At 39.0% G+C, this 27,448-nt stretch overlaps 1 protein-coding gene across 1 annotated transcript; it reads left to right on the forward strand.

Moving 5' to 3' along the window:
• The first annotated feature begins 1,211 nt into the window (after nt 1-1,211).
• On the forward strand, nt 1,212-27,360 carry LOC121730431 (peptidylglycine alpha-hydroxylating monooxygenase). Its single transcript, XM_042119458.1, has 9 exons — nt 1,212-1,605; nt 2,812-2,869; nt 3,279-3,366; nt 4,957-5,032; nt 22,905-23,031; nt 23,817-23,865; nt 24,146-24,291; nt 24,630-24,819; nt 26,847-27,360. The coding sequence occupies exons 1-9, from the start codon at nt 1,486-1,488 to the stop codon at nt 27,022-27,024; spliced, it is 1,032 nt and encodes a 343-aa protein (XP_041975392.1). The 5' UTR covers nt 1,212-1,485; the 3' UTR covers nt 27,025-27,360.
• Nucleotides 27,361-27,448: the final 88 nt, after the last annotated feature.

Below are 27,448 nucleotides of genomic sequence, written 5' to 3' on the forward strand. Positions count from 1 at the left end.
GAATTGATCAAAATCCTTTCTTAGCGAATGCCTACGTCATAACATCTACCTACATGCCAAATTTCAGCCCGATCCGTCCAGTGGTTTTAATTGTGCGTTGATAGATCACCATGTTAGTCAGTCAGACCTTTGAGTTTTTTAAATATTATGTATAGATTGTACTGTACACAGTAAAAAGCTACTTGCAATACAGCTGTAGACTAGTTTTTCGAGAAAGTCCCCAAAACAAAATCCAATTTATCAGTTTCAAATCCACCATAGCAGTTTCCTTCTTAAACTAAAATATAGAGCGACAAAGAGCGTTTGTTTGCATTAGATAAGAAGAGTCATGCTCGCGGGGGTAATGGAATACCCTTGTCGTAATAAGCGCCTTGTCTCAGTGCTGCCCTCTGTGAAAAATACAATTACACCGCTATATTTACGTCCTGCGGCGATTTGTACTCGTTTCCGATCAAAAGTAATAAAGAGGGAAAGTTTGATGGTTTATTTATTGGAACAAGAGGAATAAATAAAAAAAATATTACAAAAATAAAATATATTTATAGTAAGTAGGTATTTTAATATTGTTACTTTATAGAATAAAATATAGTTCGACCTTAAGTATATTTTTTGTTCTGAATAATATTTAAAAACAAAATAATTACCTAATAAGTTGTATGTACCTACACAATAATAATATTTTACACGTGTCGATGTTTTTATTTTATTATGATTTATGACTATTTTATAATAGTAGGTAGGTACCTACTAAATACTAATATTATTTATTCAAAACGGTTTTACCAAATGTAATTTCAAGTGTTCAATAAAAATATATGAATTGCAAGAAAATGGCCTCTGGCGAACCAATGTAGTAACAATAAAATAAATACCACAACCGGGTCGCGAGTGCCGAGTGCACCGCAAAATCAAAAAAATAGCCTTGCAGTGCCATCTAGTACAGAGCCACTAAACTATTTTAGCCATGTAGTGCTTACAATCTGAGGAGAAGGAGAAGTGATGGGATATTTTGTCAGTGTTATATTTTGTCATTTTGACAATGACAAAATATAACATTTGACAGGTGTTTGACAGCAAACAGCAAACTGGTGAATGTTTACAATTTTAGAATTATTTTGCACATAAATTTCAAATTCAATCAAAAAAGTGTAAATTTACCCTCTAAAAGAAAAACCCACAAACATTTCAAATTTTAAATGTGTCTGCGTGAGATAATAATTATTTTTATAGCTTTAAACCATCTTTGTAGAGACGAAAAAACAAAATTATTTTCCATGGATCTCAGCAAATTTCCTGTACCTTGCTACACTTGAATGACGTTGGTGAAGAGTTATCGATCTCAAAAAAACTATATAAACACTTGTAGCACGACGATAAGCTCCGTCGGCGTTGCGTATGTTATTACCGTGAATATAAAAATTATCGACGTGGTGCTAAAATATATTCTCGGGGGAACAACCGTTGAAAAAGTGTACCAAACGTACAATGATGGCATACAACGCAGTGTACTCCGTGTTTTTCGCATTTTGTGTTTGTGTTTTTAAGGTTTTTGCCTATGAAGTAGACACATACGACTTCTTAATGCCCAATGTTTGGCCACATAAGGTAAATATACATTTTAAATAGCATGCAGAAGAAAAAAGTAAAACTTACATGATCAACTTTAAAGTACCTAATGCAATACTTAAATCCATACTTCCATACTAATATTATAAATGGGAATGTGTGTCTGTCTGCCTGTCTGTCTGTCACCTCTTCACGCCCAAACCACTGAACCGATTTTGCTGAATTTGGCATGGAGATACCTTGAGTCCCGGGAAAGGACATAGGATACTTTTTAGTATGATAGATGATAGATAAACTAAATTTGGCGCACTGGAGTTGCGGGCATTTTAATATTTAATTAATATTTAACCAACACTCTTTCAAAACATACAAGTAGGTAAGTAAGTACATAAATCCTTTAGTTTTTTTTTATATTCAAGCTTGTCCTTGAAGGATGTAGTTCAGATAAAATCATAGATTTGCCATTCATCTTAGTAGCCAATAATGCAGTTGATAATAATGTCATCTACACTGGATAATTAAATTCTAGTTTTTAGTTTCACTGATAGGGTCAGCTATGTGGTGTTATTTATTTGGTTCTCTAGCCTTGGTAAAAATAGTCTATCTCCTGCTTTTCTTTTCAGTGGAATAGATGGCATTAGCCATGTATTACTTAACAATTCTTTATTTCTATATTGTAAACAAAACACACTTTTTCTAGAGACTGGATTCTTAGAATCAATTCTTAAACTGCAAATTTTAAGGGCCACAAAAATAACAGGCTGTTCATGCCAAGCATATGCAAATGATATCAAATAAGAATGAAAAGAAGTAACTTGATTTTTTTCTTACTTTAAAAGCTACCTAGGTTCCTTTTCCATTCCTCAAAAGGAACAAAATATGGTATTTTCTCTGACATTTTAACGTAAAAGAGTACATTAAATGCTAATCAGTATTGATTTTCAATCCACTCGAGATAATCTCTCATGTGGGTGTACTAACATTGAACTTATCTATAGCCCATTGAAAAAATCAATAAGATATAATCAGATGAACTGAATTGCACTTTTTTTTCCTTTTATCTTATAAGAAGAGATAAAAGAAAGACATAGATAGAGTTGCATGGAAAGACTTAACTGTTGTGGCTGTGGGCTTTTGAGAATATTATTAAGTTACACAGTCTGGTAATTAATAGGATATATTAATGCAAGGTTTTCATGCTAGATGGCCTCTGGCACAGACAGTAAACAAAAAGTTTTGTTTCAGGATGAGCTGTATCTGTGCACACCAATAAGGATCTCACCCTATCATGACTATTACATAGGTAAGCAAGTAGCAAGTTGTTGGTTTGAAATGTTTTTACAAAAAATAGTGTCTCAATATAAGTCTTCGAGTCTATAGCTGTATTAAGACATCTTGGCTTCATAAAAAACGATTTGGCTTCATAAAAACCTGGCTTAGCCAAATCTTCTCCCTTTAGATTCTCATAATCCCAAAGATTTTTGTAACAGAAAACTTTTAAACTATGTACATACAAAAATAATTAATAGATAAAATCATTATAAATTATTTGTATGTAATATTCAACTTAATAATTAATATTCTTTCATCTATATATACTGTTTTTTTACCATTTGATATTTGGTTATTATAAATGCAGTGCATTATCATTATTTCTTAGTCTTCCTTAGTTTTATGCAAAATTATACTACTTAATATTTTTATTTTTGCAGTTGGCTTCCAACCGAATGCGACAATGCATACTGCTCATCATATGCTGCTGTATGGATGTTCAGAACCTGGGTCCGACGATCCTGTATGGTATGGAAATTTGTCATGTTATTAATAACTTTCATTCACAAATTAATACTTATTCATTTTGAGCTATATAATTTTTGAGAGTTTGTTTTGGCCTGGGGTAAATAATGTCAGTTACTGATGACTTTCATGTAAATTCCCAAATTAACAAATTTAATTACTAAATAGTTGAGTTAATTTCAGAATAGTCCTCTTGCAAGTTTTTCAAAAAAAAACTAGACAATGAGACTGCAACCTATTGGTTGGTTTCAGACATTGAGATTTTGGTAATGAACATGCAACATTAAAACCCAGTAAAATCTAAAAGCAGTAAAATCATCTCAAATTATTAAATTGTAGATTATCAAAAACATTAACAAGGTAAATAGTGGTGTATAATAATTCGTTATTACAAGTACCTACATAATTATAATATTTTTCTGCAATTACTAGGTAGTAGGTAGTAGGTACATAATTATCATATTTATGTTTATAGTATAAAATTATGTACTAGTGCATGAACAAATTTCATGCTTGTTAACACTGAATAATACTCAATAATAGGGATGTTGACAAGGTCAAAGATTTGCAGAATTTTTAAATAAAGTAAAGATATATTATATGACGATGAAAAATAAGCATTTTTAGAGTCTGTCAAAAAAGTGAAGAAATTAAAAAGTGGCAACATCGTAGTGTCATCTCTTTCAAATCAATCTAAGAAATAAAAAACCGGCCAAGTGCGAGTTGGACTCGCCCATGAATTGCAGCATTAAGGTTTATTTTTATCAAATTAAGAGGTTTTTGATTTATTTTCATATTTCAGTTGATTTAATGAAAGTTAAATTAAGGTTTACCATTTATGACGTATAAAAAAACTACTGGCTAGATCTCGTTCGAACTAATTTTCGTTGGTAGGTTTTGTAGTAATGTACATCATATATTTTTTTTAGACTTATCATGCCCCTTTAGAAGTTAGAGGGGGGGACACACATTTTACCACTTTGGAAGAGTGTCTCTCGCAAACTATTCAGGTTAGAAAAAAAAGATTTTAGAAACCTCAATATGATTTTTGAAGACCTATCCATAGATACCCCACACTCATAGGTTAGATGATTTTTTTTTTTTTGTTTCAGTTGTATCTATGGGGACCCCGAAAATTTTTAATAATTTTTCTATTTTTGTATCAAAATCTTAAAACGGTTCACAGACTACATCTACTTACCAAGTTTCAATTATAGTTTCGGAGAAAAGTGGCTGTGACATACGGACGGAAAGACAGACAGACAGACAGATATGACGAATCTACATTACCGTTTTTTGCCATTTGGCTACGGAACCCTAAAAAGGGATGACACTATATGAACGCGGGGTATATATCACATAGTTCAAGACATAGTGTTTGGTCTACAACAGACTACAAGAAATAAAACCATATTATACGCAATAGTATTTATAGTGCCCAAGTGTGTGCACAGTATGCAACCCTCGAAAGGCATCTGGCGTAGCTACCAAACAGAAAAAGGCATTTTTATTTTGTTTTTTGGTTACACAGTCGAATTCATCATCATCAGCTTTTGAATTTTACTTAAATGTTAATACATATTATAATTTCAGGAGTTGCGGTGAAATGCAGAGTAATGAGATTGACAAAAAGTATAACACAGCCAACCCCTGCAAGTCTGGATCACAGGTATACTTTGTAATTAGATTATTAAGCTGATCGCACATTTATCAGCACCGTACGCGTCGAACGCACTGCACAGTGCACGAAATGCAGCGCGTACGGTGCGGACGAATGTGCGAGGTTTCACATCATAGTCTGGTTAAGCAATAACTCAAGGAAGGGTATAAAGTGCATGAGCAGGAACCTAAGCGATTTCTGCAGGAATTTATTCTGGGTGGTTAGGGACAAAACATACTAAAAGTCCTGATGTCTAGGAGGTGAGTTGGAGGGACAAAGGTCTCATCTCTCAATTTTTGTTTTTTCGCCAATAACCAAAAAACTATGCGTTGTAGCAATAATATTCTATGATGAAATTAAAGCTTATTAAATTCTCTATCATTAAATTATTTACAGTTTTTCCAAATTCTCATCCGTTTTCGAACTACACGCTCAGGAAAAGAATTAAAAAAAGCTTTAAAGAATCAATTCCCGCAGAAATCGCTTAGGTTCCCGCCCACGCATTCCACAACTACATAGTACATACTTTGTTAACTGAACTATCATTTCATACAATAAATTATAAAATGTGGGGCGTTCGGCGCGTGCTTGCTGATAAATGTGTGATCACCTTTACCGCTTAGACATAATTATTATAGCTTTACAAGTACTGTTCGCGCCAAACTTTAGCGCGACGAATGTGGCAGTTGGCAACACTGCGCATGAGTCTGCGCTGTCAGCTGTCGTACGTTTGACGCAAGTTCGACACAGTCCATTACAGGCGCGCGATCGTTACATACGAAAAATATCGGCTAGCCGTTCCCGTGATTCGCGATAAATCCTCAGCTCAGTGAAATAGAAGGTGACAGTGTCGTGTGACTAGGAGCATCAGCACATCAGCACATCAGCCCTATCAGCCCATCTGCCCAGCTGTCTCAGCCACCAGGTAACCCCAGTTTCCTTTCCGCCCATCGTTGTAGTGTAGGGGTCCTCGCCCCTACATTTTCTGGTCCTTTCGAGCCGTCCAGTGACCTTTCTGGTACTTTCGAGCCTTTCAGCACACTCCCTGGTCCATAGCGAGCCTAGGAATATTTTTTTCACCCACCCGCTTTAATGCCCCGCCCGGCGAAAATTAAAACTACAGTTCATTCTGCTCATATTTCTGCCTTATCTTATTAGAATCCCATTTTATTACTAATATTCTATCGAATAAAGTAGCCTCCGCCCATTTTTTACCCACTTACGGCAATATTTTTGCAAAGTTTGCCAAATACGATTTTGTTCGTCCGCCATATTAAGTAATAATTTGCATAGGTAATTTAATCCCCTATCATCTTATTGTATAATTGTAATCTCATTATTTTCAGCCCATATATTGCGTCTATATTGCATTTAAATTAAATTACCGAATATATTTCAGCCCAAATACCAATATAAAAATATCTTCAACATAATTCCGTCGGGTTGTAGGAACAAAGAAACTTTCATACATCACATAGTTTGTGCCTATTACATTAAGTGTTATTACTGTTCAGCTCATTGAAATATTTACAGTTGTTTTTGTTAACTTAGCACTTAGGTACTTCGACTTAATTACTCGCCTTACCGCGATCGATCTTTCGCCGCGCGCGCATACCTCAGCACCTCCGCTCCGATAAGAAACATCTGTTAATTTTTTTTAACTATTACAATAACAAGCGTCTTAGGTATCGCATTTAAATGTTTTATGTCTCCGCTCATTACATAATATTGCGGTTACCGTGTTATACTTGCGTTAAAATTCAGATATACTGACTCAGCACATTACTATACCACTTTACTATTTTTTCAACATAGTTTATTAACTACTTATATACATTTTTATCAGCTCGTTAAGGTTCCTTTACACTAGTATGCCTACTAAATCGCAAGCTGCCGTTTTCAGAGAGGCCGTCAAAGCTTTCAGTCGGCTCAAAGAAATTGCGACAGCACTTTCTAGTGGCGACTCCAAGGAGTCTTCTCAAACATTAAGAAAGGAGTTTAATGCGCGTCTTAAGGAAGTCCCCTATCAAAAAACAAGGTTAGAAAATATTTATCATGAGATTCTAGACGACCCAAACTTATCCCAAGATAACGAAAAACTATATACGTCCAATTACGACAGTGCGATTTCGGACTATTATTTTATTTTAACGGCGGCCGAAAATACACAAAGTACTTCGGAGACTCCTCAGCTCACTTCTTCCGTTTTGCCTAAAATTGAGCTTCCTAAGTTTAATTCGTTGGTTGAAGAATGGCCTTCTTTTATTACGATTTTCCGTAGTCTGATGGACGACATGGCAACGTTGTCGGACGCGGTAAAATTACATTACCTGCTCTCATGCCTGTCGGGGGAGGCATTATCCATGGTTTCTCATCTAAAAATCACTAACGAGAATTATAGTGTTGCGCTCGACATATTAACACGTCGATATGAAAACCGTCGCGTGTTGATCGACAGGTTTGTCGATATTATACTCGGTCTGCCCAACATACATATACGCTCGAGTATTCGAGCTACTTTTCTCACTCCGCTCATCTCAGCTCAAAGCGCATTAAAGAACTTAAACTTGCCTATGGACAGCAATTATGTTTTTGTTTCAATTGTAGTCCGTAAACTACAGGGGGAGCTCCGCACATTATTCGAGAGGAGATACGGCGCATCTGATGTCCTGCCCACTTTAGATAATTTAATCTCTTTTTTAGAAGAGCACGCGCGCTGCATCGAGACAGAATGTCCGACGCCAGCGCGCACTGAGTTTCAAGGTCAAGCGGGACCTTCCCGTCAACAACCCCCCTCCCCCCGCTCTCCGCGCAGTCTCCGCTTTAGACCCATAAGCCCCGCGTATCAGCGCTCGCCTTCAGCACATACCATGCGTACCCCGCATGTCAGCCCAGCTCCATCTCATTCTCGCCAACACTATGCACTACCCTCTCCCCCCCGACAAGTTCAGCACGTATACTCAGCTCAAGCCAGTTTTAAATCTAAGTTTTACTGCCCATATTGTAGGTCCACAGAGCACAAATTAATAGCTTGTCCCAAGTATAACCATCAGCCCATTCAAGGACGTTGGGACTTTATCGAGTCAAAAGGTAGATGTCGTAAATGTTTAGGTCCGCACTACGAAAATGAATGTAGGTCAACTGGCGCCTGCAAGGATTGTGGTAGTCCAAATCATCACACTTCTCTTCATCGTCATGATGCACCACGCTCGCCAACATCATCAGCTCATTTACTTCCTGCTCACCTGCGCGCGCAGCCCCGTCGTCGTGATAATCATAATAATGCTCATACCTACACATCTAATACAAACCATACGATCGTTCATCATCAACCATCTACATCTCATCAGTCGCATTCATCTTCGCCTCATAATAATAATAATAACAAACAATGACTACCTACCATCACGGAGCATTCAGAGTTAGAAAATCAGCCCAATAATTTAAATAATAATTTTTCTCATCATAAATCCGCTCATAACTCAGCTCATAATTCAGCTCATAATGATTCCGCTCAAGTTAATACTACTCAGCATAATAATAACTCATTACAAACTCCCATATTATTACCTACAGTTGTTTTGAAAATTTCAGATAAATATGGTAACTATCATAAAGCACGCGCATTACTTGATTGTGGTAGTATGATAACTTTAATTACTCAACGCTTAGTAAAAACACTTAATTTACAACCGAAACATTGCTCATTAAAAATTACAGGCGTTGGAGATCAGCACATACAAAATTCTAAAGGTCATGTTTCGATTACTTTTCGGCCCACACGTAGTGACACGCCTTCCATCACAACTTCCGCTCATATTTTGAAGGATGTCACAGGTTACCTACCTATGCAAAAAATTCCCGATGTAGTACATGACTCGGAAAGTCAGCTTATTCCTTTAGCGGATCACAATTATCATACTCCTGCGCCCATCGATCTCATTTTAGGCTCAGATGTTTTAGGCCATGTGTTAGATGGTACTAAGGTGACTTTGGGCCCGGGGAAGCCCATAGCCTTCGGCACGATTTTTGATTTTGCACTCATAGGTCCCATTAAACAATTATATGATAATTCAGTAGTTCAAGTTAACTCCGCTCATATCGCTCATTTGACTCATTCCGCTCAATCCGCTCATTCTGTTCATTCTCATTCTCATCAAGATATAAATAAAAGTCTAGAACGATTCTGGGAGTCAGAAGAACCCCAGCCGCGTCCAACTCACTCAAACCCATTACATGAACAAGGTGAAGACTTATTCCGCTCAACTACTACTCGTAACCGATCGGGACGTTATATCGTAACTCTTCCATTTTTATCGAATGCTCCGCAATTAGGTAGTACACATGCTATTGCTCTCCGTAGATTTCTCAACTTAGAAAAGCGATTACAATCCGACCATTCATTCCGCTCAAAATACATAGAATTTATGAACGAATACATAAACTTAGGCCACATGACACCTTGTCATCCTTCTACTTTTACACATAAACCTCATTATTATATTCCTCATCATGGTATATTTAAATCAGGTACTGATAAACTCCGCACAGTATTCGATGGCAGTTGTAAGTCATCCAATGGTGTCAGCCTTAATGATTGCCTACATACAGGCCCCGCCCTTCAGCGTGATATTGTCGATATAATTCTGACATTCAGGACACATCGTGTAGTCTTTACCACAGATATAAAAATGATGTTTAGAAATATTATTATCAATCCAGATCAACGTTATTATCAGCTCATACTCTGGAGATCGTCTCCTGATCGACCTTTACTCACATATGCGCTCAACACTGTTACATACGGATTACGTTCAAGTCCTTATCATGCTATCCGCACATTATTACAACTAGCTGATGATGAAGGTCATCGCTATCCCCAAGCTGCTCATGTATTACGTAACTCCATATTCGTAGATGATATTCTCTGTGGTCATGACTCCATAGAAGAAGCTTCAGCTCTTCAAACTCAACTCATTAATTTATTATCGCTTGGTGGTTTCCAGCTCAGTAAATGGAAATCTAACACTCCTCGACTCTTACAACGTTTCCCAGATGATCAATGCGAAATGCCTAAGGACTTTGACATCAGCTCAGACTCTCCATCTGTTAAGGTTTTAGGTATTAGATGGATTCCGCAGTCTGATGAATTTACATATCACATTTCACTACCGCCAATTACTCACATAACAAAGCGATCCATACTCAGCACTGTAGCTTCTCTTTATGATCCAAACGGTTGGATCACTCCTGTAATATTCCGCGCGAAGTTACTTCTACAAAAATTATGGTTGCTCAAATTGGATTGGGACGACCCCACTCCAGATAACATTACACAAGACTGGCAGCGCATTTCTCATGATCTTCCGCACATCTCAAACATACATTTTCCCAGACACGTAGCTCCGCACAAATTAACTTCTACATACTCACTTCATGGCTTCGCAGACGCCTCAGAAAATGGTTTTGCTGCAGTCGTATATTTACACGAATTAAATCACGATGGATCAGCTAACGTTCAGCTCATAATAGCTAAATCTAAGGTAGCCCCTATTAAAAATAAACTCACAATTCCTAAATTAGAATTATCCGCGGCTACACTTTTATCTCAACTCATGTCTCGTGTCTCTCAACATCTCTCCGCTCATCTCACAATATCTCAACACGTCTGTTGGTCAGACAGCACCATTGTACTCGCGTGGATTAAAACTCCTACTCATCGTTTACAAACATTTGAAGCTAACAGAGTAACCAAAATTACTAATAACTCTCTTTCACTCATCTGGCGTCATGTACCTACACATTTAAACTCTGCTGATTGTGCCAGCAGAGGAATCTCAGCACATTCTCTTCTTTCGCATAGTTTATGGTGGTCTCCTCCTTGGCTCAAACTGCCAGAGGATACCTGGCCCAAGATGCCTTCAGCTCACACTCGACAGGAATTACCTGGACTCAAACCTAAACAAGTTCCATGTCATTTCACAATCCCCGGTATAGATAGTGATTTTCTTACACGATTCAGCTCATTAGATAAACTTATCGGCGTCACAGCTTACATGCGACGATTTATCTCTAACTGTAAATTACCTACACACTCGCGAGAACTAGGTCCGCTAACTGTAAATGAACGTAGACAAGCTCTGCTCTTCTGGATCCGCTCTGTTCAACAGAACTCATTCGCAGAAGACATTCACCGCCTGCAAATTAACAAACTCTGCACAGTTAGGTTACAACGATTATCACCTTTTATGCAGGACGGTCTCCTTCGAGTAGGTGGTAGACTCACTCGCTCGGAACTCACATACGATGCACAGCATCCATTCATACTGCCTAGTTTAAGTCCTCTCACAGACCTTATCATCGATCACTATCACCGTATTCATTGTCACCCTGGCACCGATACATTACACGCTATATTACGTCAACAATTCTGGATATTATCAGCACGCCGCATCATTCGACATAAAACGTATAAATGTATAAGATGTTTCCGTTGCCGCGCTCAGCCCGAAATGCCTGTCATGGCTGACCTTCCAGCCGACAGAGTTATACCTCAGCCCGTATTTAGTCACGTGTCAACAGACTTCGCCGGTCCATTTTTACTTAAATCAAGTCAACTACGGAATGCTAAGTTAATCAAAGGTTATTTTTGTATATTCGTTTGTCTCACTACAAAGGCGGTTCACTTGGAACCCGTATCCGCACTTTCTACAGATGCATTTATTGCCACGTTACAAAGATTTTGCTCACGTCGCGGTGTTCCCGTTTTAATACGTTCCGATTGCGGCACAAACTATGTAGGTGCTAGGAATCAGCTCCTAGAAGTTCAACAATTTCTCAATGACAATAATGACGCCATTTCCCATAAACTCTCAGCTCAAAATATAACTTGGTTACTTAATCCGCCCAAGGCCCCGTGGATGGGAGGCATCCACGAGATTAATGTTAAATCTACCAAGCAACTTCTCTACCGTGTAATCGGTGAACAACGCCTCACATTTGAGGAATTCTCAACTCTGCTCGCTAGAATTGAGGCCGTATTAAATTCTCGGCCTATCAGCCCACTATCGTCCGATCCTACGGACTATCAGCCCCTCACAGCCGGCCATTTCCTCATAGGCCGTCCGCTCACAGCTCTTCCCGAGCACACAATAGATGACAGAGTCATCTCCCCCCTTAAGCGCTTTCAGCTCATTCAATCTCTCTCTCAGCGTTTTTGGGCTCTCTGGACCAAGTCCTACCTCCATACCCTTCAAATCCGCTCCAAATGGCTTTCCTCTTCCTCTCCACCCAAAATTGGGGAACTGGTTCTGCTCAAAGAAGACAATCTGCCTCCGCTCCAATGGAAGATGGGAAGAATCACACGCCTACTACCTGGGAAGGATGGAGTCATCAGAGTTGTGGACTTGGCCACCTCACAAGGCCAGCTGCGGAGACCTGTCGGCAAGATTGCCCGGCTTCCACTGGATTCAGCTCAAGATGGGGATCAGCTCACGCCCATTGCCGGGCCCCCCCAGGATGTTCGCGCCAAACTTTAGCGCGACGAATGTGGCAGTTGGCAACACTGCGCATGAGTCTGCGCTGTCAGCTGTCATACGTTTGACGCAAGTTCGACACAGTCCATTACAGGCGCGCGATCGTTACATACGAAAAATATCGGCTAGCCGTTCCCGTGATTCGCGATAAATCCTCAGCTCAGTGAAATAGAAGGTGACAGTGTCGTGTGACTAGGAGCATCAGCACATCAGCACATCAGCCCTATCAGCCCATCTGCCCAGCTGTCTCAGCCACCAGGTAACCCCAGTTTCCTTTCTGCCCATCGTTGTAGTGTAGGGGTCCTCGCCCCTACAAGTACCTAAATGTCACACATAGCCATATTAATTATTATTTGTGCCGATAGGCTACTTAAGGCAATCAGTACCACTTGAGTCTCTAAAACATTATAGATTTTGTAATTATCCGACCAAATAAAATATGACCTTGTAAAATAAAAAGAGAGGCCGGTTATATGGTATAGCTATGCAGTGTGCTGTATGAGATACTTACATTAAGAAACTAATACCGCGACAGCTCGTAATAAAATACGGCGTAGTTTTTACCGACTTCCAAAAAGGAGGAGGTTATACGTTCGGCTGTATGTATTTTTTTTTTTTGTATGTTCAACGATAACTCAGCCATTTGTGATCTGATTTTCAAAATTCTTTTTGTGTTGTATAGGGTTTAACTCAAATTTGGTACCATGTTCACAAAAGTGGTGATCTGATGATGGGATCCTGGAGGAATCGAGGGGGCTCCTTGAAATTTGTATGGAAAAATATAGTGATTTCAATTTTTTCTGAAGCACTCGAGGTAAATGCTACCAAAAAGTAAGATTTCGCACCCTGGATCCGAAGGTACCCAAAAGAACTTTTGAATCCTTATAGATACAGGTTCGGGGATTTCGGCGTTATTTAAACAACTGAAAACATAAGCCAACACATAAATTTATTTGATAATCATCATCAAAATCATAATTATGACATGGGTCATCACATTATGACCCAATTATTGATGCTTTTCGTGATATTTTGCATCGAAGCAGATGTTTTTGATGATTATTTCGCTGTTTGTAGACCGATTTTCAAAATTCTTGTGTTGTTGTATAGGATATAATCTTGATTTTGTATAATAATTACGAAAGTGGTGAGCTGATGATGGGATCTATGAGCAATCGAGGGAAATCCTTGAAATTTATCAAAAGACTCATAGTGGTTAAAATGTTGTTTCTAGTAACTTAAACATATGTTACGAATCAGAGAAAGTTCATACGAAGGTGTCTCTTGGTCTAAAGGCACTGAACAGAACTCCTGAACCTTTAAATTACATTTGATAGTACATACACGGCAGTCAGCAAGGCGTAGTTTTACTGGCCTATCTTTGTTATTTTCCTGAATTATGTGATATCTCTTTATATGATCATCATTAATATTATTGTAAGTGGTGCAAGGTTAAAGGATTGAGTTGTTTACATGATACAATAATAATATGTTGTTCAAACAATACTCTAAAGTATGTAAATATAACACAACATGGTTTTGTGTTAACAACATTAAACAATGTGATCATTGTTATAACTTTAATATACATCCATTTTAACCGAACATAATTTACTTTCCTTGTGACCTAGAGGCCATAGTCTATTTAATTTAAGGGCTAGGAATAAAACAGAAAAATCGTGGAACTTTTTTTTTCCTTCAGAAGGGTAGAGTTACATCTCTAAATGGTAAATGCATAGCAAGGCAAAAAAATATTGTAGTGATTTGCCAACCTACCTATGCAGATAGCGTAGTAGATTTGTTGTTTAGAAATCCTAATTAATTTATCGTTTAGCAAGTATGGTTAGCGTTGCGAGGCATACAATCTAGCAACTTGCTAACCTCTTTTGCATGTGATACAATATACCAACTGAAAAGTGAAACGATAGCATTATATACCAACTTTCCAACCTCCTTTGCAGATGTATGTACTATGTAGTTGAAATCCATTTTTTTTTAATGAAATAAGGGGGCAAACGAGCAAACGGGTCACCTGATGGTAAGCAATTTCCGTCGCCCATGGACACTCGCAGCATCAGAAGAGCTGCAGGTGCGTTGCCGGCCTTTTAAGAGGGAATAGGGTAATAGGGGAGGGTAGGGATGAGAAGGAATTAGGGGAGGGTAGGGAAGGGAATAAAGTAGGGGATTGGGCCTCCGGTAAACTCACTCACTCGGCGAAACACAGCGCTAGCGCTGTTTCACGCCGGTTTTCTGTGAGAACGTGGTATTTCTCCGGTCGAGCCGGCCCATTCGTGGCATGGCTCTCCCACGTATATAAATTATTTATTAAGCGTACAATAATATACAATAGTCTATACTATATATATATATATATATATATATATATATATATATATATATATATATATATATATATATATATATATTTCCACCCCGGAGTTGATATTGCGTCCTACATGGCGGTTTTTACCGATGATATTGCGTCCGACTGACTTGTTGCATCCTGTATACGGACGCAAGATTGACCATCTCTCAAATTCAGCCAGAAGTAGTGTTAAGGTTAGTACAATGGCTGGGTGAAATATTGGCATGGACGTTGTTTTGTCACCGGAGTGCTTTTCGGCGTATTTCTTAGTTCCGCTATTTGGCGCGCGAATTTTGGAGGTCGCTACTGTGCGCCGTATATCGGTGGCGTATATTCGATACTTTGTTTACGTATAACACGCCGATAATGTGGATTCCTGTATATAATAAAGTTTTTATCAATTCTAATGTGTGATTTAATTACGTCCCACAAAACGACATCGTCCCAGAGGAGACGCGGGGGTGACAGAGGCGAGGGGGCGGAGTTCGCACGCGACATGCAAGGGCATGTTTTTGTTTATATTTTTTGCCGGCCAGCGCGGACGTAATGACGCTTGTGGTATAAATATTGTGTAGTGGGGCGAATATTTGAGAGAGACTAAATTCATGTCTTCAAAGTTGGGTTCACAACGCCTTCGTAAATTCAATGTAACATTACACATTTCAATGTCTAATTAACTTACAAAAATGCTGCTAAAACTATTTGAAAGTAGAGTTAATATTTCAAAAGTTATTATAAAAAAAAGTACCAAATTATGAAATTTTTGCGTGTCGTTTCGATACTGCCGCTTACAATTTATTATTTATAAAAAAAAATGAGCTAGAAAGGATTAAAAATTTAATGTTAATTTGAAGATAAAGAAGAGAAGAATCCGATACCAACAAATAACACATCAACTTACATTAAATAACTAAAAATTATATTTTTAAAATGTTCATAAAATTCGCGTCATTGTCCTGCGCATTGTTTGTTTTGAATGCCTTGCCGATATACTCAACGTGACGGGTTGAAACCTATTTTGCGATAAAATCTGCTGGCTCACTTTATTTGATCGCAGTGCTTTGGTGTGGATAGAGGTCTTCGTTTTATGCTCTCTCTCTCTCTCTTTGAAATACGTTCTACAAAAATTTCCAAATAAGACGTCATTTACATTTCTCGACTGTGCCAACATTTGTCTGTTTTTCACTACTTTTTTTATACCAAGTTATAAAGGCCCGCAACATTTATAAGTTCTTAATAATTTTCTTTATATCAATACTTAATTATAAACGAATTTAGTGAATTCCTCATTTTCCTGAACGTCTTTTTCCTGAATAGCCCTAAAAACATAATGACGATCATTCAGAATAATGATCAAATCTGTAACTGTATTTCAGGAAAACAGGAACAAATATATCGAATCGATGCAATGTCGATATTACAATTAGGTAGTTATTTGACACATTTTCGAAAAATAGTAGTAGAATAGTAAGAAAAGTAGTAAAAATGTTATCTACACTTCAATATTATAAAGCAGGAGAGGTTGTTTGTTTGTTTGAACGCGTTAATCTCAGGAACTACTGGTTCGATTTGAAAAATTCTTTCAGTGTTAGATAGCCCATTTATCGAGGAAGGCTATAAGCAATATTTTATCACGCTAAGAATAATAGAAGCGAAGAAATAGAGGAAAATGTGGAAAAAACGGAGGGAAATTATTTGAAAGGGCTTATTTGAACGCGCTTATCTCAGGAACTACTGGTCCGATTTGAAAAATTCTTTCAGTGTTAGATTGTCGTGTCAATGGTTGTCGTGATTGATGTAGATCGTTTTTTTTAAAAGAAGTGATTTTAAAAACTATTTTAAAGACAAAATAAAATGGCCTTGGCCGTCGACCCATTTTGTAATACAAAAAAAATGTTTTAATTGTGGTGCAACGACCAAGAATAATATCAATATTATTACAAATAATTTTGTTCTACCTATGAAACGAAAGAACATAAAATCGCTTTATAAATCTTCATTTTTCTGGTGCAGCATATTTATTTACAAATAAATATGCAATTTACGATCATTATCCTGACGTTTATATACTTACCTGTCTAAAAGTATTTTGGATCGATTGTATTAACTACTATGTCCCTACCTACATACCTACGTATATGATTTTCTTTGATAAGTACTTACCTATTGTATATTTTAAACAAAAGCCCATCAGTGACTGAGTTTAGACTGCGAATTGGGTTGGGACTAATGTATTTTTAAATATCTATACTTACTAATATTGTAGAGACGAAATATTTAATCGTTTGCTTATTACTATTTAACTTACGAGTTACGAGACTACTGAACCAATTTAAATAATTCTTTCGCTATTAGAAAGCCACGGTAATGAGAAAATAGCCCAAACAAGTGCATCGAAACTCAACGTCACGTGGTTACCGGGTCATGGGCTAGGCTGTACACTGTACAGTGTTCTGAGATTTTTTTTAAATCTTGACCTTCTTCATTCATAAATCGACACCCTTGACAAGATTTATAGTAACTGTGATGGCATACTTATAATAATAATAATGTACTTTTATTCAGCTCGATAACATAAAAACCTTAATCTAGACAATTACAACATGCAAATTATTTTATTTTCAATGGTTTTTTATATTAGAATGTTAAGATCGCAACCGGCAGCTTAGCTAGGTTACAGTATAACCTGTGTTAAAGCCACCGGACCCTTTCCCAACTACTGATCGCATATCGCTGATTTTACATTTCAGGCAATTAAAATTAGATTACAAATCAAATCAATGTTTAAAATTAATCAAACTTGATACAATAAACGGGGGCGGTGGTTACTCGCGTCCGTAGGAATTACCTTTTACTACCCTACACGTGTCCCCCGGGTGGTGCTAAACGAGTAACAACGCCGAGTCTCAGGCGGCGGATATGATAACCTGACTCCTAGGCAGTAGTGGCCTTGAGGACTAAATACCCTCAAAAAGTCTAGCGCGGAAAGCAACGGGAAACTACCGCGACTATAATCCCAAGAAAACCACCATGATTAAGAACGCCACCAGAGATAATATGATGTCATGCGACCCGACTAACGCTCGGCGCCAGCTTGGTTCCGGGCCGACTGGTGTGAAATTGGCTACCGGCTGCAGTTGGAAACATAACATCTTACTCTAGCAAACTAACACCCAAGGGAAGGGCAATAACAATAGGAACCTGGAATGTCCGTGGACTTTTAAGGCCAGGAAAAATCGAAGTTGTTGAAGCGGAGATGGAGCGCTATAATCTGGCTATACTAGGATTGAGTGAGACCCATGTCAAAGATAACGGATACCACATCACCCCTGAAGGAAATATGGTAATCTACTCTGACAGGCAAGACAATAGTTTTAGTGATGTGGGCTTCATAGTTGCTAGCTGGCTACGAGACAAGGTATTGGGGTATAATACCATCAACAATAGAATTATATCCTTAAAAATTTCAGCCCATCCACACCCAATTAACTTTGTACAGGTCCATGCGCCGACCACTGCAGCCACCGAAGAAGAGATGGAGGAATTTTACCACGAGCTAGAATTAACCTGCAAAGCGTTACCAAAGAAGGAATGTACTATCATCCTGGGAGACTTTAATGCTAAGATAGGGCACACTGATAATGATCAACACCTAAGGAATATTATTGGGGAATACGGCTTAGGAGCCCGCAACAGTCGAGGTGAGATGTTGTTAGAGTTTTGCATTGAAAAAGGACTATTCGTAACTAACACGGCATATAAACAACATCCAAGACGCTTATGGACATGGCGATCGCCAACAGGTCATAAAAATCAGATTGACTTCATATTAATCAGCAGCAGATGGAAGTCGTGCATAACTCTCTCAAAGACTTTTCCGGGTGCAGATTGTGGCAGCGACCATCAGCTGTTAATAGCTCAATACAGAGTCCGCCTCAAAGTAGTTTCAAAGCCTCCACCATCCAAAAATATTCTTCTAACACAAGAAGCGAAAGCTTTTGAGGACACACTACAAACTCGACTGGACAGTGAAACGTATTGCCCATTTGACTCAGCCAATACATCATGGAATCAGCTTAAGGCCGCATTAGAAGAGACAACTAGAACAATCACAAATGGAAAGTAAAACACCCTAGATCTGAGTGGATGACCACTTGGGAGGCAATCGCACAAAGAAAGGCTCTAAAGACTGGAGGAATTCGTTCAAAGGAAGAACAACAGCGATACTCTGAACTTGACTCACTAGTACAGCGTCTCTGTAGACATGACAAGAATGCATATATCAATTCCATATGTAGAGATATACAAACACACTCTGATACCCTACATCCAAGAGACATGTTCCAAAAGGTGAAAATTCTCACACGGGAACGAAAATCAAAATCTTGGAACATAGAAGATGAAAAGGGTAACCTGATTTTAGACAAGAACCAAGTGATGACAAGATGGAGGAACTACTGCCAAGACCTGTACAAATATGACGCTGATGAACCTGAAACTAGATTAGATTTTACAGATAAAGAACCCGACATCGTTCTCCATGAAGTAGAAGCAGCTATAAATAAGCTCAAAACAAAAGCTTGCGGTGGAGATGGTATACAGGCACAAGTGCTTAAGAGCTTGGGTAAGTCTGGAATCAGAGTAATGCATTCAATATGTCTTAAAGTATGGAGAACAGGACAGTGGCCAGACGATTGGACAGAATCTCTCGTGATACCACTACATAAGAAAGGGTCGACTAAAAAGTGTGGAAATTATCGGACCATCTCACTAATTTCACACGCCAGTAAGATTCTTCTCCATGTTATAAACAACAGATTGACACTATATAACTAGACAGATATCCAAAGAGCAGGCGGGATTCGTAAAGGGCAGGGGTACCCGAGAACAAATCCTAAACATCCGTCAGCTGATAGAAAAGAGCAGAGAATTCAATGTCCCAATAGTACTCTGTTTTGTGGATTACGCTAAGGCCTTTGACTGCATCGTCTGGTCCAAAATGCTGGAGGTGATGAGAGAGTTGGGCGTCCCCGATCATCTCATATTTTTGGTACAAAACCTCTATCTGGAATGTCGATCAAGGGTGCGATTAGACAATGATCTGTCAGAGCCGTTTGCTACAGAGCGTGGTGTCAGACAGGGTTGCATCCTCTCTCCACAGCTGTTCAACCTCGTAGGCGAATATATAATGCGTCGAGTGTTGGAAGATTGGGAGGATGGTATTAAAATTAACGGATACCTTCTCAACAACCTAAGGTTCGCTGACGACACCACGCTTATAAGTACTTGCGAAGTGAAACTTGATGAACTTCTAGCGCGGCTCGAAAAGATTAGTCGAGAATTTGGCCTCCAAATCAATCGCAATAAAACCAAACTGATGTACGTCGATAAGCTGAACCAAATACAAAAGATATCCTTACTACAAGATCTCCAACCCGTAGAGGAGTTTGTCTACCTGGGATCGTTGATTAGCAACAATGGTAACTGCGAGAGGGAGGTTGTCCGACGGGCTCAGATGGCTAAATCTGCGGTTGGGCGCTTAGAAAAGATATGGAAGAATAAGAACATCTATCGTAGCACAAAAATAACACTAATGCGTTCCCTAATCTTTTCAATATTTTTATATGCCTCCGAGACATGGACACTAAAAGCACGTACTCGAGCTAAGATTGACGCTTTTGAAATGTGGTGCTGGCGTAAAATGCTCGGCATCCCTTGGACCGCATACCGGACCAACACGCCTATACTTCAGCAACTCAAAATTACCACCCGCCTGTCCACGCTTTGTCTACAACGATCACTTGCCTTTTTTGGCCACATAGCCCGCCGGGAGCCTAATAATCTTGAGAGTCTCATACTAGCTGGGTAATAAGAGGGGAAAAGAGGCAGAGGCAGAGTGGCTACACGATGGACAGACGCGATTGTCAAGGCTGCTGACTGCACGTTCCAGGAGGCATTTCATCAGGCCAAAAATAGAGACAAGTGGAGAGCCCTATCCCAAAAAGCAAATTTTGGTGGTCACGTCCCTCAGCCATGAGGATACGACTAGGAAGAAGAAGATACAATAAACAATACAAAAAACGATCGAAACGATCTACATCAATCACGACAACCATGATTGACTATGACTATCACAGCACAGAACGCAACGTCGCGTCGTGTTTGTTTACGCGCGCGCGTTAACCAACTACTTACGAAAAAAATTATTATTATTGTGAACTTGTATTATAATCAAATACCGTCCTCTTTTTGTACAAAACAAATAAACAGAAATAATAGGTACTATTATAGATAATAACCATAATTTAAATTTACAAACAAAGTATATATATTGTTGTGTAATTTTTGTGTAGTTGTGTAATTTTTTGAGATTTTGGACTGTTTTATCTTATTTTTGATAGGTACGTTAATAATTTTTTAAACGTTTTTATTTTTCTTTTCGACGCCTAAAGGGCCTTTTTTTGAGACTTTGTACTGATAGGTATGTCTGATATGTGATTCTTCAGGTTAATATTTTTCTAAGCATTTTTGTTTTATTTTTTTAACGTCTAAACGGCTAATAACGAATTTCAATTTGTTAAATTTTATCAACTTGTCACGTGGGCAGAGCCACGATTGAAAACTAGTATTGCTTACATACACAAGTTAACTATAGTCAATGTCAGAGTAAATTAGCCTCTCAACTGGTCGTTCTTAAAATTGTTAATTTCTTAAATTACTTTTATGTTCCTATTTCGGTGTATTTGATCTGTCCGACACTTTGATTATTATGACTATGGGTTTATTATTATACCTACTTGATTTTAAACAATAAAACTTAAAAATACCTACTACCGAAACAATTGTTTTATTTTGTGTTCATACTTAAGTTCAGAAGAAACACGCTCACATAAATAAAATGATCATATCTATCATAATTATTCTTAATATTTTTTAGTTAGCCTAGCGGACTTACCTAATTATAATTTAAAATTTAATTAATGTATGTAATATAGGGATAATTTGTTTTTAATGTCTGTTATGTACTCCAAGTTATAGAAATAAGTATTTCATTTTAATCGACTTCATAAAGAGGGATGATTCTCTATTTATACATACATATCGTCACTCCTGTCCCTCTATGGGGTAGACGGTATGAATTTATTGGGATCTATTATATAGGTACCTATGTATGTATCGATATAACATATAAGGTTAGGAGGAAGCAACAAACTCAACAGTTTATGGCGTACATACAAAAATAATATACGGTACCGATATAATCTCAAATATAGTAAGGAGTCATTTAATTAGTAGAATGCATGGAATTAATATAGTACAATATACGGTATCAATATAACCATACATTTAAATGGATGTAGGAAAAACGATTAAATGCATGGAACGAATACAAAAATATACAATGTGTCACATGATTTCCATCGAGAACGGAAGCAATAAACCAGCGAGAATTATTTCAAATTGAATATCTTATTTTCGTACGTAAACAAAATTTCTCGTCGACAATAGAATTCACATGACAGCAATGTAACTACGACGCCATAGGGTTCGACTTTGAAAAGACGCAACAAGTCTTCGGCGATTTAAATATATATATATATATATATATATATATATATATATATATATATATATATATATATATATATATATATATATATATATATATATATATATATATATATATATATATATATACTTCCAAAAAACGAGGAGGTTATATATTCGGCTGTGGATATTTTATGGATTATACTTGACATTATTTGTACAGGGACTTCCCCAACCCCCTTAGGTGGTGTAATAAATTGCTGAACGATTAAATACATAAATCTAATTATTTGATCATGTAGCAAGTATTAAACATAATTGAGTAATAATTATGCTACAGAATAAATCACATATTCTATTGTAATGCATGTATACTTAGCGACTAGCGTAGCGAGACATCAAATGTATGGAACCTTGCTAATCTGCTTTGCAGGTGGTGTACGCGTGGGCGCGGGATGCCCCCAGCCTGCAGCTGCCGGCGGACGTGGGCTTCCTGGTGGGCCGCTCCTCCCCCGTCAAGTACCTGGTGCTGCAGGTCCACTACATGGCGCGGTTCCCGGGTGAGTGACCTGCCCCTGGTGGGGTACGCGTGGGCATGCGACGCCCCCAGCCTGCAGCTGCCGGCGGACATGGGTTTCCTGGTGGGCCGCTCCTCCCTCGTCAAGTACATGGTGCTGCAGGTCCACTACATGGCGCGGTTCCCGGGTGAGTGACCTCCCCCTGGTGGGGTACGCGTGGGCACGCGACGCCCCCAGTCTGCAGCTGTTGGCGGACGTGGGTTTCCTGGTGGGCCGCTTCTTCCCCGTCTGCTGCAGGTTCACTACATGGCGCGGTTCCCGGGTGAGTGACCTCCCCCTGGTGGGGTACGCGTGGGCACGCGACGCCCCCAGTCTGCAGCTGTCGGCGGACGTGGGTTTCCTGGTGGGCCGCTCCTCCCCCGTCAAGTACCTGGTGCTGCAGGTTCACTACACGGCGCGGTTCCCGGGTGAGTGACCTCCCCCTGGTGGGGTAAGCGTGGGCACGCGACGCCCCCAGTCTGCAGCTGCCGGCGGACGTGGGTTTCCTGGTGGGCCGCTCCTCCCTCGTCAAGTACATGGTGGTGCAGGTCCACTACATGGCGCGGTTTCCGGGTGAGAGACTTCCCCTGGTGGGGTACGCGTGGGCTCGCGCTGTCCAGTGTGTGAGTATGACTAGTACTGTCCAATCTACTAGTCATTTACCCTATTCTCATAATATGGTCTATAAAATATCCATATTTTTAAGTATTGTTTATTACAAACTGTCGAGAAAGTATTTTGATTATATATTTAATTTGTTATTTCATCTTGGGTCTTAACTTTTTCAGAATACCAAACGGACAATTCCGGGGTGATCCTGCAATACACTCAAGAAAGGTAAACATTACATATTATAAAAAATACGTGTGCCCGACCGGCACAGTGGTGCGGTGTTGGTAACAAAAATAAACCTAACACCCCCCGTGTTAGGTTTATTTTCGTTACGGAGCTTGATTCGGTCGCCGCGCTGAAACCCAGCTATGCAAAATACTTGCACTTACTTTGAGTACGGTAAAAGCCAATAAAACAGTTTTTATTCCAGAATTTTCTCGTGAAATAAAAAAATATACTTACAAAAAGGTTTTAAAGATTCATTTTATCATCATCATTATTCCAGGATGCCGCGTCAAGCGGGCGTGATTCTCCTCGGCACGAGCGGGTACATCGCGCCGCAACGTCTCGAGTATATGGAGACCGCCTGCAGGATCGAGGAACAGAAGACCATACATCCCTTCGCGTTCAGGACGCACACTCATAGCTTAGGTGATTACCTGCTAAAACCTACTGTATAGTAGGCAGTAGCTAGCATCATGTAGATTATACAGGGTAAGGGTGCGAAAGGTGATAATACTTTAGGATGTGTAATGTGTATCCCCTGTATACATATTATACGTACTTATAGATTTTTTTGAATACTTTCGCATTAACAATGCCTATTTCCTTATATTACTTATCGAATAAAATTAAGATGACATAACTTTTTTGAAGTAAACGGCAAAACCCGCCATAAAAGCTATGCAGTAGCTTAAAACTGTGTGTACAACTGTACACAAAACGAATATTTTGCCCAAACCTAATTTATTCCATCAAAATCATTTCAGGCAAACAAGTCTCGGGCTACGTGGTCCGTCAGACCCCAACAGGCGATAGCTGGCAACTACTCGGTACGAAGGACCCGCTCAAACCGCAGATGTTCTACCCAGTGACCAACACGGACCCGGTGCACTATAACGACGTGCTCGCCGCGCGATGCGTCATGAACAACACGCACGATCATGTTGTTAAGATCGGGTAAGAGATTTTTAATAAGTAATATGAACGTGTGATGGGCCCACTTAGGGCGCATTAGGCGGCCAGGTCGCGCGGCCATGTCGCTGCGGCCAGCCCGCGCACTTTACGGCCAAGATTGCGACCACAGTCAGTCGAATTCACTTCGTGCTCCAAAATTGACGTTGAAGAAAAAATTATTGTTGCGCTAGTTTGTTCATTATTACAAAAGAGAGAAAAAAAGGACCAAGAAATTTTGGATTTATCCATTGTTACGGGAGAGGCTTACGAAAGGAATATCATATCACACATACTTTCCAGACGTACTGCAATATGAAGTTCATTTTTAACCGACTTCCTTTAACCATATGAGAATGTCTAAAAAACCCCATATTACCATTATATTACTTTTTTTTTATGAGATGAGGGGGCAAACGAGCAAACAGGTCACCTGATGGAAAGCAACTTCCGTCGCCGTCGCCCATGGACACTCGCAGCATCAGAAGAGCGTTGCCAGCCTTTTAAGAGGGAATAGGGAAGGGTAGGAATGGGAAGGGAATAGGGTAGGGTAGGGAATAGGGGATTGGGCCTCCGGTAAACTCACTCACTCGGCGAAACACAGTGCAAGTGCTGTTTCACGCCGGTTTTTTGTGAGAACGTGGTATTTCTCCGGTCGAGCCGGCCCATTCGTGCCGAAGCATGGCTCTCCCACGTATAACATTACTGAATACTGGATACAAAAAACGTGTGGCCGCGGCGCCCAAGTGGCCGCGTGTGTCGCAATGTTTTTCGTTGGCCGCGCGGCCAGAGCGTGGTCGCTGGCCGCTGGTCACGTAATTCGCGCACCTACATATATCATAGAAGAATTTGTTGGCCGCAGCGACCTGCCCTTAGAGATATTTAAGCATTACTTAACTTTAATTTAATGAAACCTTTTGGCTTATATTTTAAATTAATTTAATTCAATGACATTTTTAATCGATTTTATTAATAGTAGATTTGGCTACTATTTTAATGTATCATCATCAAAGTTTGTTTCTATTATTATGCTAAGTACTGATATACGGTTTTGCTCGATAGTTTTACTCCAAATCGAGCAATAACCACCCACACGGTGGTTATTGCTCCGACCGAGACCGCAAAACTGACAGCTCGAAGGCTCGCTTCGAGCCGGCTCCGATAGAATTAAATATGTCAAATATGTAATTTCCTTCGATTCGGGGTAAAACTATCGAGCAAAACCGTACTTAGCATTATTCTATCTTTTTCTGTCAAGCTACATACTCATAAAATGTCAAACCAAGAAACGGCCAAAGCGTTCTAATTGGTCAAAAGTCAAAACTCCAAAATTACTTGAACTCGTATTCGTCAAACAATTCGTTTTGTTCTTGTCTGTCAGGAGACTATTTCTAACGTATTAGACACGGACAAAACAGTGTAATCTTTGTATCCTCCTAACTAATAGAAATAAGAACACAAATCACAATGGATACTCTATACATTATTTTATTCCTAGCCTGTCAAGTGACTTCCCAAACTTATGATCATGTCAAGTCGGATGGGTATGCATACATTATATTATGAGTGTAAAGAGAAAAGTACTCTTGTGTACTGCGCACACACTTGGGCACTATAAAATTACACCTGTGTAACCGGTGCGAGAGTTATTATTGTTAAGTCAAGTCACTGTTCATCCCATAAAGTTAATTGTACCTAGCAGAATAGAGTAACAATCTCGAGCTGTCAAACGGAACCGAAATTAGTTTTTATCTGTGTGAAAAATATTATGTGTACGTAATACGTATACACTTACACAAGCATGATTTAACATGAATTCTATGAGCTTAAATTGTTAACGTGCGGCACGTGCCGACTGGACGTCAAAAAAAGAGGGCTGTGTGTATCACACGTCTCTTTTTACCACGCAGTATTACTGATAGTGACATCTCGCTTGCTCAGGTCTTCCGTTTCTCTATTCCGCTAGATTATTAACTTTATGGTTCATCCATACTGTATTTTTTTAATGAGTTGTTATACCACAAAATTTTCAGAGCAACCAACAAGGATGAGATGTGCAACTTCTATCTCATGTACTGGGTGGAAAACGACACGCCTCTAGAACAGAAGTACTGCTTCTCCATGGGCCCCCCCTACTACTACTGGAACAACGCACCAGAGAACTTCGAGCATATACCCGATTCGATTCTCGACGAGAATAAAATTAATTAAATTTATGGTTGCGCAACCAGTAATATTAATGCAATTATATACAAAATCATAGTGATAGTAATGCAATTTTAACCTTACAATTTGAATATTATGTTTTTAAGCTATAGCTTTTGTCTCGGGCTTTGGACCGAATCAAGAAATTCCGTAACGAAAATTAACCTAACACCCCCACTCCGACCGCCATAGCGGTGCGGCGTTAAAGCCGTGCATCGTCTAACGTCGTTTCAGTTTGACGGACTTCGGCACGGTGTTTGTGTGCGTGCGACTAGAAGTCTTTCGAAATATAATTCCATTAATTGATAAAAATGCTATGTTTATAATAATGGATGTTGCTAGTCGTCCTTAATGAACTTTAATTTCTTAGCTTTAGTCATTGCTGAGAAAAATCGATATTGCTACAGCCAAATTACTGATACATTCCTTT

The sequence above is a fragment of the Aricia agestis genome, chromosome 9 (assembly GCF_905147365.1).
Source record: "Aricia agestis chromosome 9, ilAriAges1.1, whole genome shotgun sequence".
Lineage (NCBI taxonomy): Eukaryota > Metazoa > Arthropoda > Insecta > Lepidoptera > Lycaenidae > Aricia > Aricia agestis.

Bases quoted from the DNA above. Each gene is read 5' to 3' on its own strand.
- LOC121730431 (XM_042119458.1), top strand. From the start codon at position 1,486: ATGATGGCATACAACGCAGTGTACTCCGTGTTTTTCGCATTTTGTGTT. The intron at 1,606-2,811 runs GTAAATATACAT...GTTTTGTTTCAG, and splicing joins CCAATGTTTGGCCACATAAG to GATGAGCTGTATCTGTGCAC. The intron at 3,367-4,956 runs GTATGGAAATTT...TTATAATTTCAG, and splicing joins GGGTCCGACGATCCTGTATG to GAGTTGCGGTGAAATGCAGA.